This window comes from Saccopteryx leptura, chromosome 4, assembly GCF_036850995.1.
Source record: "Saccopteryx leptura isolate mSacLep1 chromosome 4, mSacLep1_pri_phased_curated, whole genome shotgun sequence".
NCBI lineage: Eukaryota > Metazoa > Chordata > Mammalia > Chiroptera > Emballonuridae > Saccopteryx > Saccopteryx leptura.
This window is the reverse complement of record NC_089506.1, coordinates 12299445-12318613: the sequence shown is the minus strand read 5'-3', so window position 1 is coordinate 12318613 and position 19169 is coordinate 12299445. Positions and strand designations below refer to the sequence as shown.

Below are 19169 nucleotides of genomic sequence, written 5' to 3'. Positions count from 1 at the left end.
TGTTCCACCAATGTATGGAATCATGTAGTTCTTGTTTTTTTCTGATTTACTTATTTCACTTCTTATAATGTTATCAAGATCCCACCATTTTGCTGTAAATGATCTGATGTCATCATTTCTTATGGCTGAGTAGTATTCTATAGTGTATATGTGCCACATCTTCTTTATCCAGTCTTCTATTGAAGGGCTTTTTGGTTGTTTCCATGTCTTGGCCACTGTGAACAGTGCTGCAATGAACATGGGGCTACATGTGTCTTCACGTATCAATGTTTCTGAGGTTTTGGGGTATATACCCAGTAGAGGGATTGCTGGGTCATAAGGTAGTTCTATTTGCAGTTTTTTGAGGAACCACCATACTTTCCTCCATAATGGTTGTACTACTTTACAGTCCCACCAACAGTGAATGACGCAGTTACCTTTGAATTCTTTCCCTTAGTAAGCCAGGAATTGGTAATAGATGAAGCAAGGACACACAGACCCTTGTGAGGGGAAAGTTAACGCTGCAGTTTGCTTGCTTATTCTTTGCACGTCTCTAAGAGAACAGTGATTAACCTTTGGCCAACCCTGGGAATTTGGCTCTTGGAGTGTTTTTGTGTTAGTGATGATTTCGTTATATACACCTGGAGCAATGGATCATGCCACATTGCATTGTCACGTTGCTTTGCACAAACATGTGCACCTGGTTTCATTGTTGGGGTCCTGAGTTTCTGTTCCCATGGCTGATTGCACAGCAGAATATGTGTACATTTACTGCCCCCATAGAAGTCTCGGGCCCTGAGACTCATGCGCTTCCAGAGGCAGACACCTTCTATACGTGCCTCTAGTTGACTGCTATAGAGAATTCCTGTGTAGCTTTAGACAGAGGACACTGGAAGCCTGTGCCGAGCCTCTTGGGACTTTCCCAGTGCATCCTGTTCCTGTTGCTTTTGCTCTTTCCCCTTTGCTGTAATCAGTCTTAGCCATGTGCATAACCTGCTGTGGAGTCTCATGGGTCTTCCTGGGATCACCAAAGCAAACAGCCATACACGAAGTGCTGACTAAATTAAAAACCCAGTCTGTCTGTCTAAATCTTGATAAGATTCACTGACTAGAAGGATAGGCAACATATGAAAGTATCTGCTGTATGAATTAAAGCTAAATCAAATCTTTGATCCACGTCCAGGAAACACTTCGAGTCTATAGGCGTATAGTCTTCTGTAGACATGCAATGTGTTGGGAAAATGCTGACAGACTATAAAGAAAACAAATTATCAATAAATGCAGAAACAGGGTAGAATAAAAGAACTACTGGTTTGTATTGGTTTCCTAATCTCTTTTATATGCTTACTTTTGCATCAAAATATTTTTAAAACTAAGAGGAAAATTTACCTCTTTAAATCTGCTGATGTATTACAGAATTGTATCCCTGAATTCTATATAAATTTAATCAATGTCACCCCCCAAAATTCAATAAAACAATAATAATAAAAAAGCATATTAAAAAAAATAAACCTGTGCTTATTTTGGACTGCATAAATACTTGATCTTGAGGAAATAAGTTTGAAAGACGCACCCACAGGTTTCATTTTCAGTGGAAAAGAGACCACTGCTGTCCTTGTTACGCTATGAAGAGCTTCATGTAAGAAGCTGAATGTTGCAGTAAAATTTTCATTGCTTGCCTGTGAGTAGCAGAAACTCATCTTTTGAAGAAATCCAGAATTCGTCCGGGGAGAGATCAGAAATGTTATCTAGGGTGTACTGTCAGACTGCAGTTGACAAAGTTCTTTCTCTTCTCTCAAGTTCTCAAAGGGAGCAGAAGATTCAGGACAAAGGTCCCCTACCTGGTCCCTCAGTGGGGAGGCAGGGAGAACCCCGTTCCGTTTGTTTGCCAGTCTTCCAGGGAGTTTTCGGTAAGACTTGAGACTGATCATCTCTCTTCACTCTTAGGGTGAAACAGTAGTGGAAACATTTCGAGGTTTTCTTTATCAACGTGATTTTTCCAAAACCCAAGAATCTGGTTACTTGGGGTCAAAATATTTCTCCCAGGCCTCAGGTTTGTGTTCAACTAGTTAATGAGATGAAGTGTTTGTTAAATAAGCTAGTTTCTGCTGACATTCTTGGTCTTCAGAAAAATCTGGCTTTTAACTTAGAAGTACGCAAGTCACCTGTCTGTTCAGACACCCAGTTTAAAAACTCTTCCTTTACTAAGCCACCAGATTTTTCTGTGTATCAGGAGATAAATGTGCCCTCATCCAGATTTTCAGTTTTTAGAACATACTAAAGCAGGGGTCCCCAAACTACGGCCCGCGGGCCACATGCGGCCCCCTGAGGCCATTTATCCAGCCCTGCCGCACTTCCGGAAGGGGCACCACCATCTCATTAGCCAAAAGCAGGCCCATAGTTCCCATTGAAATACTAGTCAGTTTGTTGATTTAAATTTACTTGTTCTTTATTTTAAATATTATATTTGTTCCTGTTTTGTTTTTTCACTTTAAAATAAGATATGTGCGGTGTGCATAGGGATTTGTTCATAGGTTTTTTTTTATAGTCCGGCCCTCCAATGGTCTGAGGGACAGTGAACTGGCCCCCTGTGTAAAAAGTTTGGGGATCCCTGTACTAAAGTGAACTGGCCTTTGTTTAAATGCAGTTTACCAATTTTTTAAAATATTTTTTATTTTTTGATTTTTTAGAGAGAGAGGAGTGAGAGAGACAGAGAGAAGGGGGAAGAGCAGGAAGCATCAACTCCCACATGTGCCTTGACCAGGCAAGCCCAAGATTTCGAACCGGCGACCTCAGTGTTCCAGGTCGACGCTTTATCCCACTGCGCCACCACAGGTCAGGCACCAATTTTGTTAAATCACTCGGAACTTGAGCATTTCATCTCTGTGAGTTTTTCTTCCGCATCTCTCTGTGAAGAAAGCATTGTGCTGTGACATTGTCAGGCCTTGTTCTTTTTACAGGGGAGGTGAAGGTGAACTTCTGACAGAGCCCTGCGTTCTCTGGACACCATCAGCACAGATTGTGAACAGTTCCTGTATAAAGACACAACTTTCATTTCTAGACAGGAAAACACTAATGTATCTCGGTCTTGGCTTGTTTCAGGTGGATCTTTACAGCAGGCACGTTTTCCTGAGATTTATCATCATTGACACATCTTGCCAATGCATCACTGTAATATTTATCGATAAACTCTGTTGACTCATCAACCTGAATAGAGAAGCTATTGTTTCTGTTTGTTACATAGAACTTTTCAGCATCATGGGACACGTCATCACTACATCAACTGATCATTCTATTGAAAGTAGACTCTTTTCAATTTCTCATATTAAACCTTATTCTAGCATTTTACATGGTGGCCTTATAAAACTCACCAACTGCATGACTTTACCTTTTCTCAATAAGTTCAGCTACTAAATAAATTGCTTCTTGAGCTTTTCACTGAATGTGACTTTAAAAACAAAACAAAAACAAAAAAACTTGATATCCTTGGTTTTGAATTTCCAGTAGCCATTTAAAAGAATCAGCACCTTTATTATCAAACAACTGATTTGTAATTAAGTTCTTTTCAAAGTTTTTGGAGCCACTGTTGCATTTTTAAGTTGTTTGACAACACACCAGGAAATAGGCCAACTTTGATTACAAGCCCACCTGAAACCCACTGGGATAAGTAACTTTTTGTGTATTCTTCATTTTATTAGTGCAATAGAAGGATCCAGAAGGTTGTAATTAACTTTAATTACTGAACTGTCTATAAGAGGAACTGTCTATAGCCCCCAGAATGGTCCTCTTCACTCCCATGTATTTTCCTAAGATAACAGCCATACTACACCATCAGACATTTTAAAAAATCAAACACAAATATAAAACAGAGGCATAAAAAAAGAAAAAATAAGAAACACAAGCAAAAAAAAAAGTAATAATTTACTTCTACCCTTCACAATCCATATTTTTGCTATCTACATATCAGCAAAGCAGCGGGGGTGGGCAGCTGAGTTCCAGTGCATTAAAAAAAGTTCCATTTTTAGAAAGGACATTTCCCTCCAATATTCCAAGTGGTGGAGCTTATTTACTGCTGTCAGTCAGTGGCATGTATGGGAAGAATGGGGGAGTTGTCATTCAGGATGGAGACTGACACCATCTTCCCCTCTCCACCACCCGCTGCAATAGTGCCGTCCAATGATCAGACGGACCCCCTTATCTAGTGTCAAGACTCACCGAGAACGGACTCAATTAAATGAACACTACCCTGTGCCCTGCCATGGAGGGCTGAAAGACTAACAAAAAGGACAGTTGATCGTTGTGTGTATTAGCTTTGCACAGTGCAAAATTTAAAAAAAAAAACTGGTTTTCAATCACAGGCTCTTGTGGAACCCCTATTGATACCTTACAGAACCCATGACTCCCTGAAATTCCAGTTGAGAACCCATTCAAAGATAGTAAGGTTGGGTGAGAACTACTTTATTCATGTGGTCAAAGAAAACTTCTGAATTGACACTCGAAGGATATAAGCTATCAGGCCAATCAGTCAGGGTCTTAATCTTAGTATCTCCAGTTTCTTTCGAAGTGTGTTTTTATTCATCCCCCCGTTGTGATAATAAAAAACATTTAAGTGTGGGTTGAAATGAACTTAAATACATCTTGGATACCTGGAAGATTGTGTTACTCTTTGAATATTGTTGGTTTTCTATCCAAAGACATAGGAAAGCTCCAGCATCCAGGAAAGAAAGACTCAAGCAGTTCCTGTACTGGTTTTTTGTAGATGGTTTTTATGTGTGGTGGTGCTGCTGCTGCATCACATAACTGTACTACATATATGTAAAAGATGTATTTATACTATATACATTCCGATATATATATAAAACATGACTGTGTGTGTGTGCAGTTAGCTCATGTGGCTTTAGAGACTGAGAATCCCAGGATCTAAGCCAGCGGGCTGGAGACCCAGGATTGCCAAAGGTTCCAGTCGAGTCTGAAGATCTGAGAACCAGGAGAGCCAATGGCAGGGGTCCCCAAACTACGGCCTGGGGCCGCATGCAGCCCCCAAGGCCATTTATCCGCCCCCCCCCCCACACACACACACACACTTCCAGAAGGGGCACCTCTTTCATTGGTGGTCAGTGAGAGGAGCATAGTTCCCATTGAAATACTGGTCAGTTTGTTGATTTAAATTTACTTGTTCTTTATTTTAAATATTGTATTTGTTCCCGTTTTGTTTTTTTACTTTAAAATAAGAAATATGCAGTGTGCATAGGGATTTGTTTATTGTTTTTTTTTATAGTCCAGCCCTCCAACGGTCTGAGGAACAGTGCACTGGCCCCCTCTGTAAAAAGTTTGGGGACCCCTGGCCAATGGTATAAATTCCAACTGATGTCCTAGCTTGAACAGTCAGGCAAAGAGAGCAAATTCTCTCCTTCAGCTTATTGTTCTGTTCAAGCCTTCAGTGGGTTGGATGAGCCCAACAATGGGCTTTGAAAGTCTAGTATTCAAATGTTAATCTCATCACTCACAGACACACCCAGGATAATGTTTAACCAAAATTTGGGTACCCCCGAGGCCCAGGCAAACTGACATATAAAATTAACTAACAGGACACTATTACACATACTGTTTTCAAATGATTGTTGATTATGCATACTATTCCCAAATTCATTCATCTTCTGTGTTTACCTTTGAAGACTTAAAAATGTTTTAAAAGTGGTAGAATAGCCCTGGCCGGTTGGCTCAGTGGTAGAGCGTCGGCCTGGCGTGCAGGAATCCCGGGTTCAATTCCCGGCCAGGGCACACAGGAGAAGCACCCATCTGCTTCTCCACCCCTCCCCCTCTCCTTCCTCTCTGTCTCTCTCTTCCCCTCCCGCAGCCAAGGCTCCATTGGAGCAAAGATGGCCCTGGCGCTGAGGATGGCTCTGTGGCCTCTGCCTCAGGCACTAGAATGGCTCTGGATGCAACAGAGCGATGCCCCAGAGGGGCAGAGCATGGCCCCCTGGTGGGCGTGCCGGGTGGATCCCGGTCGGGCGCATGCTGGAGTCTGTCTGACTGCCTCCCAGTTTCCAGCTTCGGAAAAATGCAAAAAAAAAAAAAAAAGTGGTAGAGTAATGAAATAGTTATTCTTTCCAAATATACTCTTTCTTTGAACTACACAAAATTGGAATTTGTAAATTTTTTTTTAAACAATCTCTGATTTTAGAATTACACGTATTATCTAGAGTGAAACATAGGCTGGTATGTTCCTCGTGGACACTACCCTTTGACCTCTGCAATGAAATTTTATATGTGATTTTAAAAAAAATGCCTAGGATGGACTGAACTGTTACGGCTATGATGAATGCATAATCAAGTGTTTTAATAATTAGATGTGCCCATTGCCTATTTGTCCAGTTATATTTGAGAGCTATAAATGTCAGATGCATTTTGCTCAGCAGTGAGAAGTTGACAGTAACATTTGTGAGGTCTGTCAGGAACTACGTAACACGTTAGCCACGCAGCATGCTCTAGCTTCATTAAGGCAAAGCTGCAGTTCTGCTGTCTACTGTGCCCCCCCAAAAGTCTTGAAAAACTCAATGACTTGTTTGCCACTGCAGCTGAGATTTTACCTCTATTTCTTGACTCTTAACAGAAAATCTTTCTTTTTTAAGGATACCTGTAGTTGTAAGAGGTTCCCTTATTAGACCGTTAGGATTACATGGCAAAGGCTACCTGGGACAGCTCATTTTTAAGCTGTACCACCTTCTATACTGTATCTTGCTCAGAAGCAAGGCAATCAACACGTGTCATTTATGAAGTTAGAAAGTCAACATTTTAAAGTTGGTAGTGGTAGTAAATTCAGACCTCAGTGGTAGCAGACTAATGGGCCCCCAAAGGTATCCATGTCCTAGTCCCTAGAACCTGTGAATATGTTACGTGACATGGCAAAGGAGAATTAAAGTTGCTGACAGATTTAATAAAGCTGATACGATGATCAACTAGTCAGATGATCTTAAACTATGAGGATTTCCTGTGTGAACCCAATGTAATCAATCCCAGGGGTCCCTATGCGTAGAAGAGGGGGGTGGGGAAAGGGAGAAGAGAGGCAGAGAAGTCAGGGTCAGAAGGCAGCAGTGGTGTGATGCAGGCTGAGGCACAGCCCACCATCACTAGCCTGGCAGATGGAGGAAGGGGATTGAGCCAAGGAACGCAGGGTTCTGGAAGCTGGAAAAGGCAAGAAGCAGATACTCCCTCAGCCTGCAAAAGGGAACACAGAACTGCCCACACCTTGGTCTGAGCCCAGGGAGATCTATGTTGGACCTAACCTACAGATTTGGACCGTCCCAAATTTGTGGTGATTCATTACAGCAGCAGTAGATCAATATACAGATTATGTTAGTTTGTCTGCTGTAGGTCAATGCTCAGAGGAAAGCTTGGTTTTGATATATGGGGGCATGAATTCCCTTACAATAAAAAGGGATAGAGTTTTAAATTCTAAAACCCATCAAAGTCTACAAAAAATTCACAGACCTGTTTCATGGGGACAGAGTTGAGCTGACCTTATATTCTTTTCTATGTACCACTCTTCTCCCCTCTTGCTTTATACTGACAGATCAAAAGGAATCGGCAAATTTTACTTTTTCACTATTCTCCCTGAACCAACATCACACTGAAATTTATTGTCTGACTTTTGCAGAACTATCTTGCATGGTTGCAGAAGTAAAAATCTTAAAATCTTTACTCATTTACGTTAGCTCACATCAGCAAAGGTGACAACCAAGAAAAAGATTAATGGAACGAAGAACAAGATGAAAGGGAAATTGACCAAGAGGGGGTATGTTTACATTAAATGTACTAAAGCAAACTCGAGGTAATTATGTGACATTATCTGTAGGACAGACCACAAAGCAGACTCAGGTTTATTCCATACCTGAGCTGCCTGGTTCCCGAAATCCCCCCAAAGGTTTGTGAGTAGAGGAAAAAAATCCTTAACCCAAGCAGCCTTACTTCACCTGGTAATACAGTAGTTTGATTTTAGGTTATTGTCTTGGAATAATTCCCTGTACATACAGAAGGATGTCGGAAAACGCAATTCATTAACGAGTATAAATACTTCCCCCAGCATCTACAAGTAACTCTAGCATTTGCTACCCCCAGTTAGTTTGTTGGAATTTATATGCTGCTATCCATGCTTCACAGAACCACCAATATTTATGTCATATTACTTTTTTAAAGTAAGATTTACTCATACAGCAATCTCAGGGATTCTAAAATTTCAAGGGACATTATTCATGGTATCAAATGACAGCCACTCTATTCCGTGTGAATGGCGCCCCCGTGTGTTGTGCAGCTCATAGTTCTATATTTAAGGTCCTGATGCCTTCTGTATTTCTTACTCAAACATCTGTTTCTATCTCTTCGACCCTCCTACAGAGTGATGCATTACAATAATTATTCGTTATAGTCAGAGTAAACCAAGAAGGCTTAATAAGTGAAAACTGTCATTACTCCCACCGCTGCAATTCTGTCAGAGGTGACATGCACGCTGTAGAGGTGAGGACCCATGTCTCAAATGACTGCTTCCCTTCTTCACTCTCAAAGTCTACCAGGGCTGGAGCAAGTGGATTTTCATTTCCTCACCATCCCCAGCAGGGACTTCAGTAAAGTCACATCCTCCTCCTCTCCTTCCCGATAAATAAACCACAATAGCAGAATGACCTACAAATTTGAATTACAGGGAATATTTTCCAAATAGTAGTCTTATTTTACTTTCCTCTTGTTGACTGCATTCAAAATTTTGAAACACGAGGACAGAAGGGTGCATATGTGGTAAGTTCCTCATTAGGTATGTGGTCCACCAGCACAGTGCACATAGCTAAGATAAACTAGAAATAAATCCATGGACTGGACTATTAGTTTTGATTTTACAAGAACTAGTTTTCCCTTAGCTAGTGTAGGAAAATATTTTTTTCCTTTATTATTAATTTTAATGGGGTGACATTGATCAATCAGGGTACATTAGTTCAGAGAAAACATCTCCAGGTTATTTTGACATTTGATTATGTTGCATACCCATCATCCAAAGTCAAACTGTCTGCCTAACCAGGCGGTGGCGCAGTGGATAGAGCAACGGACTGGGATGCAGAAGACCCAGGTTCGAGACCTCGAGGTTGCCAGCTTGAGCGCAGGCTCATCTGGTTTGAGCAAAGCTCACCAGCTTGGACCCAAGGTCACTGGCTCGAGAAAGGGGTTACTCGGTCTGCTGAAGGCCCGCAGTCAAGGCACATATGAGAAAGCAATCAATGAACAACTAAGGTGTCACAATGAAAAACTGATGATTAATGCTTCTCATCTCTCTCTGTTTCTGACTGTTCCTATCTATCCCTCTCTCTGACTGTCTCTGTAAATAAATAAATAAATTCACTATCAAAGTCAAATTGTCTCCCATCACCTTCTAACTGGTTTTCTTTGTGCCCCCTTCCCCCCCCCCCCCCATAACCACCACACTCTTGTCCATGTCTCTGAGTCTCAGTTTTATGTCCCACCTATGTATGGAATCATAGTTCTTAGTTTTTTCTGACTTACTTATTTCACTCAGTATAATGTTATCAAGGTCCATCCATGTTGTTGTAAATGATCCAATGTCATCATTTCTTATGGCTGAGCACAGATAAGAAAATATTTAATAAACAAGCAGTGAAGAGCAATGAGATTCTTATTTATTATTGATTACATCTTTGATTATATCATTGCCTCTGTAAACTGCCCCTTTGCATTCTACAAATAGAATGTCTAGAAAATATTTTCCAAGGATTATTTCAGATACACATTTGAGCAATGTCCTTTAAAGTTTGCTTCTTTAGAAGCTTCCTAGTTTAAATAAAATTTGTCAAATTTTCCTCAAAGTGTGAATACACTTATTTTCTGTAATACAGGAAACAAATATCATGGGACATGTCTCATTGGTGTTCACACTCAGTGCCCAAAATTAGAACCAAGCCATTCTTCAGTCTGAGAACACTAGATTTGAGTCCCTGTAACATTTCCTAGCTCTGTGATTTGAGCAAAACAATTTATAATGGTCATCAGTTTTCTGTAACATAGGATCAACAATACCAACCCACCTCACAAGGTATGGAAAGGCTTAAATCGACATGTAAAACACCAACATATTGTAGGTATCCAATAAATGGTAGCCATTCACATGGTGAGTTCTTGCAGTGCTGATAGTTCTATTGATATTTTTTGAACTAGGCAAATGTGGGCATTCAATTAATAATTATTGGACTTGATATATAATGGACCTTATGGACTTCTGCAATTATATTTCACAATTAAAAAATAAATGGTAGCTACTTTTAGTGTTATTAAATGTTAATTTGTGATGGTCCCTTAAGCCTGACCTGAGTCCCTACTAATTACAAATTCTAATATGACATCGTATTTAAAAACAGCTTCGTTTCATTTTGCAGAACAGGCAGCTTTTGTCCTGCACCCACTCTAGTACCTGCCGCAGAAGGAAGGAGGCTGACTACACTGGGCCTCCTAGTTACTAACTCCACCTCTGCCCAGAGTCCAAAGAGGGCCGCAGAAACTGAGAATGGGAAAGTAGAAGGAATTCAGCGGGGCTGTGGCCAACCTCCTTCGACCAGAGTAGGTCTGCTTCTATCAGGGACCCCGTTTTTCTTTGAGGAAATATGGCTAAAGGAAACCTTGAAAACCACTGCTCACATCTTCAGAACTGAGGTTCTACCATTTGAGAGTATACCATTGGAGAGTATCCAAGCCCTGGTAAACTGGTTTACATGAAAACAGTCATAAGAAAAACACTTTCTGTGCATTTGTCCTTGCACTCCGTTCAAGTGACACGTATTATATACTAGTCCCATGTCTATATAATAGTAGTGTATTTACTGTTTGTGTTGTTGGTTTGGTTGCCTCCTAATGACTTCCAAGGATTCTGTTCTACTCATATGCTTCAAAATCACCAAAAGCATTTTAATGGTTCCTGTTGTACTTGTGTATAAAAATCTCATCTCTAGTCTATAGAGATGGGGGGGGGGGGGGAGATCGGGGACCTGTACCTAACCCTTCCTATTTAGTATTTCTTTTCTTTCCCATTAATTTTGTTTGGGATCTTTTCCACTAACTACACTATTTTTCTTGCTGTATAAGCAGCAAGGGACAGAAAAAGGTAACTTTGAAAACTAACTTTAATTTTCAGACAATGATCTTCCTTCAATAGTTTTTTGTGTGTGGGTGTGACAGAGACAGGGACTGACGGCAAAAAGGGAGGGAGATGAGAAGCATCAATTCTTTGTTGCAGCACCTTAGTTGTTCATTGATTGCTTTCTCATACGTGCCCTGACCAGGGGGCTACAGCAGACCGAGTGACCCCACACTCAAGCCAGCAACCTTGGGCTCAAGCTGGTGAGCTTTGCTCAAACCAGATGAGCCCGCGCTCAAGCTGATGACCTTGTCTCGAACCTGGTTCCTCCGTGTCCTAGTCCGACCCTCTGTCCACTGTGCCACCACCTGGTCAGGCAATAGTTTTTAAAAAAAAAACAAAAAGGAACCAGGAAAGTGGAGGTTAAGGCAGGTAACAAGAAGTGAAAGGGAACGGCTCTAGCTGGGACAGCAACTAAAAACTGTGTTCAGGGAGGCTGGGAAATGTGAAATTCCTATTTTTCTGGCAAAAGGGTAGTGGGAAAATAGCTTGACAACTCCTGTACTTAACTATTTTTAATTGGTAGAAAGCTGCAAAGAACTTTAATTCACTGACCACAGAAAATTTTGAAGTCATGCTAGAATCAATAGCCATAGATTGGCCAATGCTTATCTAGAAAGTGAGTCAACATAAACCTTGAGCACAATTTTTGAGGACCAAGCCTACTAAGTAAACTACAATAATGCAATTATGGGACTGACCTGGTTCCCAGTTGATGCTTGCTTTGGGTTACCTTTTCTCACTGCCATTACTCAGGAATCTAAATAGCAAGAGGTAACAGCCCTTTCATATATAATTTAGAAGCAGGCAGGCTTTTGATGATACACATCAAAAGTTTCAGAACTATGTATCTTTATGAAAACTATCCCAGTCAACAGGCAGCACTAGCAGACTTGAAGAATATTGGTTAAAAACTCACAACACCATTACTATTCTTCAAAGTTAACTTTCTAACTTCACTATTAAAAAAAAATCCTGATTTTTGCACTGTCAAGAAAAATCAGTCTCAGGACATCATCTCACTTTATAATTCAGTTTCCCACCTTAGTAATCTATCTTATTCACTAAACTTGATTTGTAAACAAACTTCAACTGCACCCATAAAGGGATAATTCCCTAGTTGAGAATATTTAAGACAAACAAGTACTACAGAGAAGCATCAACAAACAGAAGAGCTATTGTGACTCATTTCAAGGGAATGAGGCTTTGAAGATGATGTGGTCACTAACAAACTATTTGAAAACCAGCTTGAAGGGGATTTTCAGAAATTTTAGCATTTGGAGAAGTGAGAAAGCTAAGCAATACAAAATCATAAAAGCTTAGGCTCTGGAATCAGACAGGAGCTTGAATTGACCTTTGATTAAATTACCTGGGTTTCCTAATCTGAACAATGGGCCAAATGAGAATAGCTCCTCATAAGGCTTTGAGGAAGTCAGAACACAGGTATAATCAGTTGTTAATAAACTAGGATACACTGCACTATAGTGGGCACTTTAAGTGCATATCTTGTTTAATCTTCAAAGCTCTCTGAGGCAGGTATTAGTCCAACTTTACAGATGACGTTCAAAGGTTAAAATCCAGGATCCTAGGTTCTCAAGAATAAAACACCAAAGCCTGTTTTCTTTTGCACTATACTCTCTTGCAGAATTGTAAATACGTATTTCCTTAAATCATGAATTCTTTAAAATTTGATTGAGCATTTTATAAGCTTTTAATGTTTATAGCAATTAAATGTTTACAAATTAAGCAATACTTGCTTTTACACTAAGCAGCTTCCTCTAAGTCTACCATATCAAAAGATTACTAGAATTTAAGATATTACCAATAACCTTTATATTAACTTGAAACAAGCCAATTTAGGAAATTACCAAACTACCTAATTAGATACATTATTGAACTTTATTCTTTGTAATACTTGGTTCTTTTCTGATAATCATGTCCCACAAACTACACATTCCAAGACTTAAGAGGTAAAAGTGCTTTCATACATTCATGCTATTGCTTCTCATCAGTTTACAGAATATGGACATAACATATATCCAATTTAACATTCTCAAGTCAATCATTTTTAAGTTATCTGGTGAATTAAAAACAATTGATGAATATTTCAAGTATATAACATATCCTTGACTATTATTTCTAGAATATAAAATAAGAAATAACGTCAACGTACTTGAGTTATGCTACTTATGTTCAGTTTTCTTATTCTAATTCAACTGGTGTGAGAAAGGTCATTTCTTGATTTTTCTTTGACCACTATCATTACTGCTCAACGTGCAGCACCTCAAAAGCCAGACAAAAAGCTGCAAAGGTAATGAAACATCTCGGGCCAGTTTAAAGAAAAATGGAACATATGGAAGAATATACCACAATAGAGTAATACAATTAGAATAACAAAAAAACAGCCTGACCTGTGGTGGTGCAGTGGATATAGCATTGACCTGGAACGTTGAGGTCACTGGTTCAAAACCCTGGGCTTGCCTGGTCAAGGCCATATGAGAGAGTTGATGCTTCCTGCTCCTCCCCCCTTCTCTTTCTCTCTCTCCCCCCTATCTAAACAGAATAAAATCCTAAAAACAAACAAAAATACCAGAAAAACAAGATTCCATTTCATTCCCAACAAATGTAAATCATTTGAACTAGCTCATTAAAGAGCTGAGCACTACTCTCTACCCAGTATTCTTTTAAGATCTGTAAACAAAAGCATCTACTATCCAGTTCCAGATTTCCAAACTGTCTCTTCTCTATTTATGAAGCTGCATATCAGCTATGAAGTTACTTGGTTGTAATCTATGATGATTAGTAGCAGGAAGCTTGTTTGCAAGGAACTGGTTCTGACTTAAGGGGGAAAAGAAACACAACTTCTTGAAAAGGTAAAATAGCTTAAAGCATTTAATATCTAAACAAATCAATCTGTTAATAGCAGTAGTCACAAAATATGCTTCATATAGAAACCCACATTTATGTCTTTTCAGAAAGAGTGTAAATTGTATTTTACCTCAAAACATAAATTATTAACCCACTTAAAAGAATCTGCAGTGGTCAAAATCATGGTGAATTTTAAACAACTTCAGAATAAAATAACCTTAAGTACTTGATACCTAAAAAATGCTTACAACTTCTCATAAAAATAGTCTGAGGCAACTACTTTTTCTTTTATTAATAGATACAATCAACATTATGGGCAACATTCTTAAAACCTTAAACTTCAGACTTTTAGACATTCAAATACTATGGTCCCATCTTCTTGATGTGGGAGGTTTATTCCACTAGGAAAAAAAAAGCATGGTAGACAACCTAATACATTTTCACCAAATCAAAGGTAGTACAAAAGTTTTAAGACTCTACAGAACTACATATCGTACCTAATGTATCATTAAAAATAGAAGACAGTATTTTCTTCAGCAAATAAAACAGCATACTGGTGTGCTGTTAATGCATATCTTAATGTGCACTGTCATTCATAAGTTATTTACAGTTTCTACTGTGTGAACTAGAATGTAAATTTTCTGCAAAATTGGAAAAAAGCAATACAAAATTTGTGAAAGCCTGTGTTTACATTATACAAAAGTAAGCCAGTTTGTCTCTTCCAGTACCAGATACTGTATGCAGAGATATTTTGCACATATTATAGTAACTCTTGAGGATGTTTTAATGCTGGAGGTAAGTTTACAGGCCTTGATTCTTCATCAAGGAGCACTAGGTCTTCTATTTCACTGCCTCTGTATTTCCTTTTACATATTTTTACCACCACCTTTTTCTTGAGAAATACCTTCAGTGCTTCTCTTGATGCAACTGCTTTTGCATTTTCTTTGCTTTTTCCACAGCCAGTGCCCAAATACACAGACTTGCATCTCAATTCACAGACAATACTTTCTTGAGAGCTCTTATTTTGAGGCAGATCTGCCAGTTCTTTTAGGGGGACAAAAAACACATCCAGTGTTGCTTTCAGAGCCTCGACGGCTGCGTTTAGGAGCTCTCCATGATTCACATTGGGACTAAAGCCACCAACAGCCACCAACTTCCACGCCACCGTTTTATACAGTCTATTAAAAAAGGGTTGCTTCTGTTTCACATCTTCATTGGTTAACTTGCAACAGGAGAACCTGACAGAACTTTCACTTGACTGGGAAGCACTCTTAGAAGGCAACTGGGAGGTGCTAGTCTGAGAACTACTCTTAGAAGCCAGCTGGGACACACTTGCTAAGGAAGTGCTCTTTGAAACTAGAGACCCACTGGTCTGCGGGCCACTCTTGGAAGCTAACAGTGCTGCAGCTACCTGCGAAGAGCTTTTGGAAGTCAGCATGGATGCATTCGCTGATGCGCTGCTCTTGGGAGTTACTGAGGACGTGCCCGATGAGGAGCTGTTTGGGGGAACTGATGAGGAAACACTGGCCTCTGAACTGGTTTTGGTAGTTAACCCACTTGAAGCTGTCTCTGAACTAGGTTTGGAAGACAACAGTGGCAACTCTATTTCTAAGCTTCCTGAGGAGCCCAACAAGGGCAGCTCAACCTCTGCCGTGCTCGGTGAAGCTGAGACTGAAGAACCTTCCACAGCACTCTTTTTAGGTGATCCACTTTGTTGACTGGACTCTGTGGACTGGGTCACATGACTATTCACACTGGCTTTCAACAATGAAGACACAAACGAGGCCGAACCGTGTTTCTCTGGGGCTTCCGATTCAGAAGCTTTTCCAGACCCTGCCGTGGTTACCTGAGAGGAAGCGCTGCCACTGCTCTGGCTGGAAGCAGGCCGATCTCCGTCACTTGCAGAGCTACTCTGATTCGAGGTGCCAGAGCTCCGAGTAGAGCTTCCGCTACCCTCGGCTTTGCTGGATGACCCCGAACACGCTGAGCTGTTTTCCTGCTGAGCTGATGCACGTTCTGTTTTGGCAGAAATTTTTGCATGATCTTGCTCAACTGCAGAATTGTTTTTTCCTTCTGTAAGTCGTTTTTTCAGTGGCTCTTCTACCCCTTCTAAAAAGAAGAAAAACAGACACGTGGCTAAGTCTACCGCATACACATCAGCTAAAATTTATGAGACAGTCATTAAAATAAAGGCACAACGCAAAAACATTTCAGGACCAGTAGTTTAAGACACTTGGAATAATTTCATTAATTTTTTTTTTTTTTTTTTTGCATTTTTCTGAAGATGGAAACGGGGAGAGACAGTCAGACAGACTCCCGCATGCGCCCGACCGGGATCCACCTGGCACGCCCACCAGGGGCTACGCTCTGCCCACCAGGGGGCGATGCTCTGCCCATCCTGGGCGTCGCCATGTTGCGACCAGAGCCACTCTAGCTCCTGGGGCAGAGGCCACAGAGCCATCCCCAGCGCCCGGGCCATCTTTGCTCCAATGGAGCCTTGGCTGTGGGAGGGGAAGAGAGAGAGAGAGAGAGGAAGGCGTGGCGGAGGGGTGGAGAAGCAAATGGACGCCTCTCCTGTGTGCCCTGGCCGGGAATTGAACCCGGGTCCTCTGCACCTAGGCCGAAGCTCTACCGCTGAGCCAACCGTCCAGGGCTTCATTAATTTCTTAAAACAGCACTAAATAACATCATTAACTCTTACAGTGAGTTTTTTTAATGCTCAGTGACCCTCAGGAGTGAGTTTTTTTTCCAAAAGGTGAAATTAGTTCCAGTTCCAGTTTCATTAACTTACAAATCATGTTTGTTTGATAACCAATTTATGGAAACAAGAACATACATTTGCTTTTTTTTAATGTTGCCTTACACATGGACGATCGGATCGCACTCTGGATGGTCAGGAGGCACGAGGTCGTACACGGACGTTTGTATTACTCAAAGGGTTAATTTCTAATATTAAATATCAACAGCACAGACATTTGCCACTTCAAAATCTAAAGTGGTTAAAGAAGACTATTAAATTCAAAACCTAAAACAGACACATGATTTACATTTAACATTTCATCTTAACATTATATAAATTTCAGTTTGTTAAAAAAACCAAAACAATAATTCCTATATATCAAACTTAGGTTCTAAACTCCTATGTATGTTCACATCTATGATCTGCTAACCATTGCTACTTGATATCCCTCTTTTCTTCACCTTGGCAACCAGTTCGTCTCTCGTGGTATGGATTGGAGCATCTGTCACTTTGATGCCTTCAGCCATACTAAGTATTTTATCCATAACTTTTTGAGGGTACCTGAAAAAGAGAAAAAAAGAAAAAGAAAAGAAAAAGCCCCCTTTAAAAAGTGTTTTTGATAAGCTACTACTTCTGGCGTGTGAACGGGCCACAGGAACGGCATTTCCTGATTGTAACCAAGACAGTGTCTCCACCAGGGTCCGGGAGGCGGGGTCCCCTCTCTACTTTGAACTCAGTGTCCACCCGAAAGAGCACAGTCGGCCGACAACTTCACCCAACGGGGACGAACACCCCCAGACAGCCCCTCCCGTCGGCTTCCGGCAGAGCCGTCTTCTCGCCCCGGAGGGCCGCCAGCCCGCGGCTTCCCGCGCGCCCCGACCTCCCCTCCCCGCGGCTTCCCGCGCGCCCCGACCTCCCCTCCCCGCCGACGCTCCGGGCCGCGATCCAGGAGCTGGAGACAAAGCCCGCAGAGCCGCCGCCGCCGGGCGTCCCCACTCACCGGCACCCGAGGAAGACGTGGTTGGCCCAGGCCATGGAGAAAGAGACGAGCTGCTGCAGCTGCCGGCTGCGGGCCCCGCCCTCGGCGTCCGCGGCCTCCTCCGTGTCAGTGGAGGCGGCGGCGCCCGTGGGGGCCAGGTCCCCGGCATTGCGGAGCAGAAACTCCCGGCGGTGGCGCCAGTGTTTGTCAGTCTCGCCGTCGCAGCGCAGCGCCTCCACCCAGACGGCCACCCGCGGGTTCTGGCTCAAGTACTCCGACACCTCCTGCGCCATGTTGGGCCTGCAGGTCGCGGAGGCCGCGAGCGGACGGTGCACCAGGGAAGAGGCGGGCGCGCCGGCCAGCAGCCCTGTCAGTACGGCCCGCACCGGCTGCTCACCGCAGAACGCCCCTCGGGAGGTCCAGACGCCAAACAACAGCGCCCGGAACAGCTGAACCGCCCACTTCCGCCCGCCGCCGGCTCCTTCCCTTTTATAACCTCACCGCCGCCGTGGCCCCTGCGTTTTTCCGGCGCGGCCCTCCCAGAACGCTTTGCGGCACGCAGGCTGCCGCGACGCTGCGGCCCCAACCGGCGGCGCGGGGCGGGGCGGCGCGCTCGCCGGGGGAGGGGCCGGGCGGGAGAGGGGGCGGTGCTTGTGCCACCCGCCCCGCGAGGGCGGGCCGCAGGTGCGTCCCCGGGCGCTGTGGACCTCGGCGCGGACCCGGGCGTTCGGGCTTGGCTTTGTGACGCTACGTGCTGCGCCGCCGCCCACCCGGCCCGGGAGGGTCCTCCTTTGCCGCCGCGGCGCGTCTTCGGCCGTGCCGAAATAAAAGCTCTTCTCCGTCTTTCGATTGTGTCGGAAACAGCTTCGAGCACTGTTTTGAATGGAGTCCAGCGAAGCAGTCTGAGGACGTCCGGGTGGCGGCGCAAAATGAATAGTAGTAACAAAGCTAGTAAAATTTAACGATTAAATGGCGTGGAAAAGTGCCTCTTTATCTCCGCTGCCCCTGACGTTTCCTTCTCAGAGCTATTATTTTTCTTGTCTGTTTTTCCATTTTAGAATGTTCCCACTTAATAACATTTACGGCCGGCTTGGTTTTTGTTTCCAATTTCAGGTATATGCATAATTTAAGATTAATAATAAGCTAAAGTAGGTGATATAGTGGTACATTGCGAAATGAAAATTTTCCTTTTACTAAATGTGGATTTTGATATTAAAATGCTTGAATCAGAATAATCAAGAAAAAAACCCTGTCACTTAGATAAAGTTAACAATAAAAAGCCATGTAATTTATACAGAGTGGGGCAAAAGTAGATTTACAGTTGTTCGTATGGAAAGTTGTACAGTAAGAATATATACAAGAAGAAACTGGGTTTCAGTACTCAACAATTGTCAACCTGCTTTTGCCCCGCCCTG

General features: G+C 42.2%; 1 protein-coding gene across 2 annotated transcripts; it reads right to left on the bottom strand.

The window, feature by feature from the left end:
- Nucleotides 1-12188: 12188 nt before the first annotated feature.
- Nucleotides 12189-18364, bottom strand: CDKN2AIP (CDKN2A interacting protein). Of its 2 annotated transcripts, none has more exons than XM_066380137.1 (3): nt 17776-18364; nt 17206-17336; nt 12189-16144 (listed from the first exon to the last, which is right to left on the bottom strand). In XM_066380137.1, exons 1-3 carry the CDS (start codon nt 18045-18047, stop codon nt 14796-14798), a joined length of 1752 nt encoding a protein of 583 aa, XP_066236234.1. In that variant the 5' UTR covers nt 18048-18364; the 3' UTR covers nt 12189-14795. The 2 variants fall into 2 exon arrangements, with proteins under 2 accessions (XP_066236234.1, XP_066236235.1); XM_066380138.1 differs by having other exon boundaries at nt 16008-16144; nt 17237-17336; nt 17776-18359.
- Between the last annotated feature and the right edge of the window lie 805 nt (nt 18365-19169).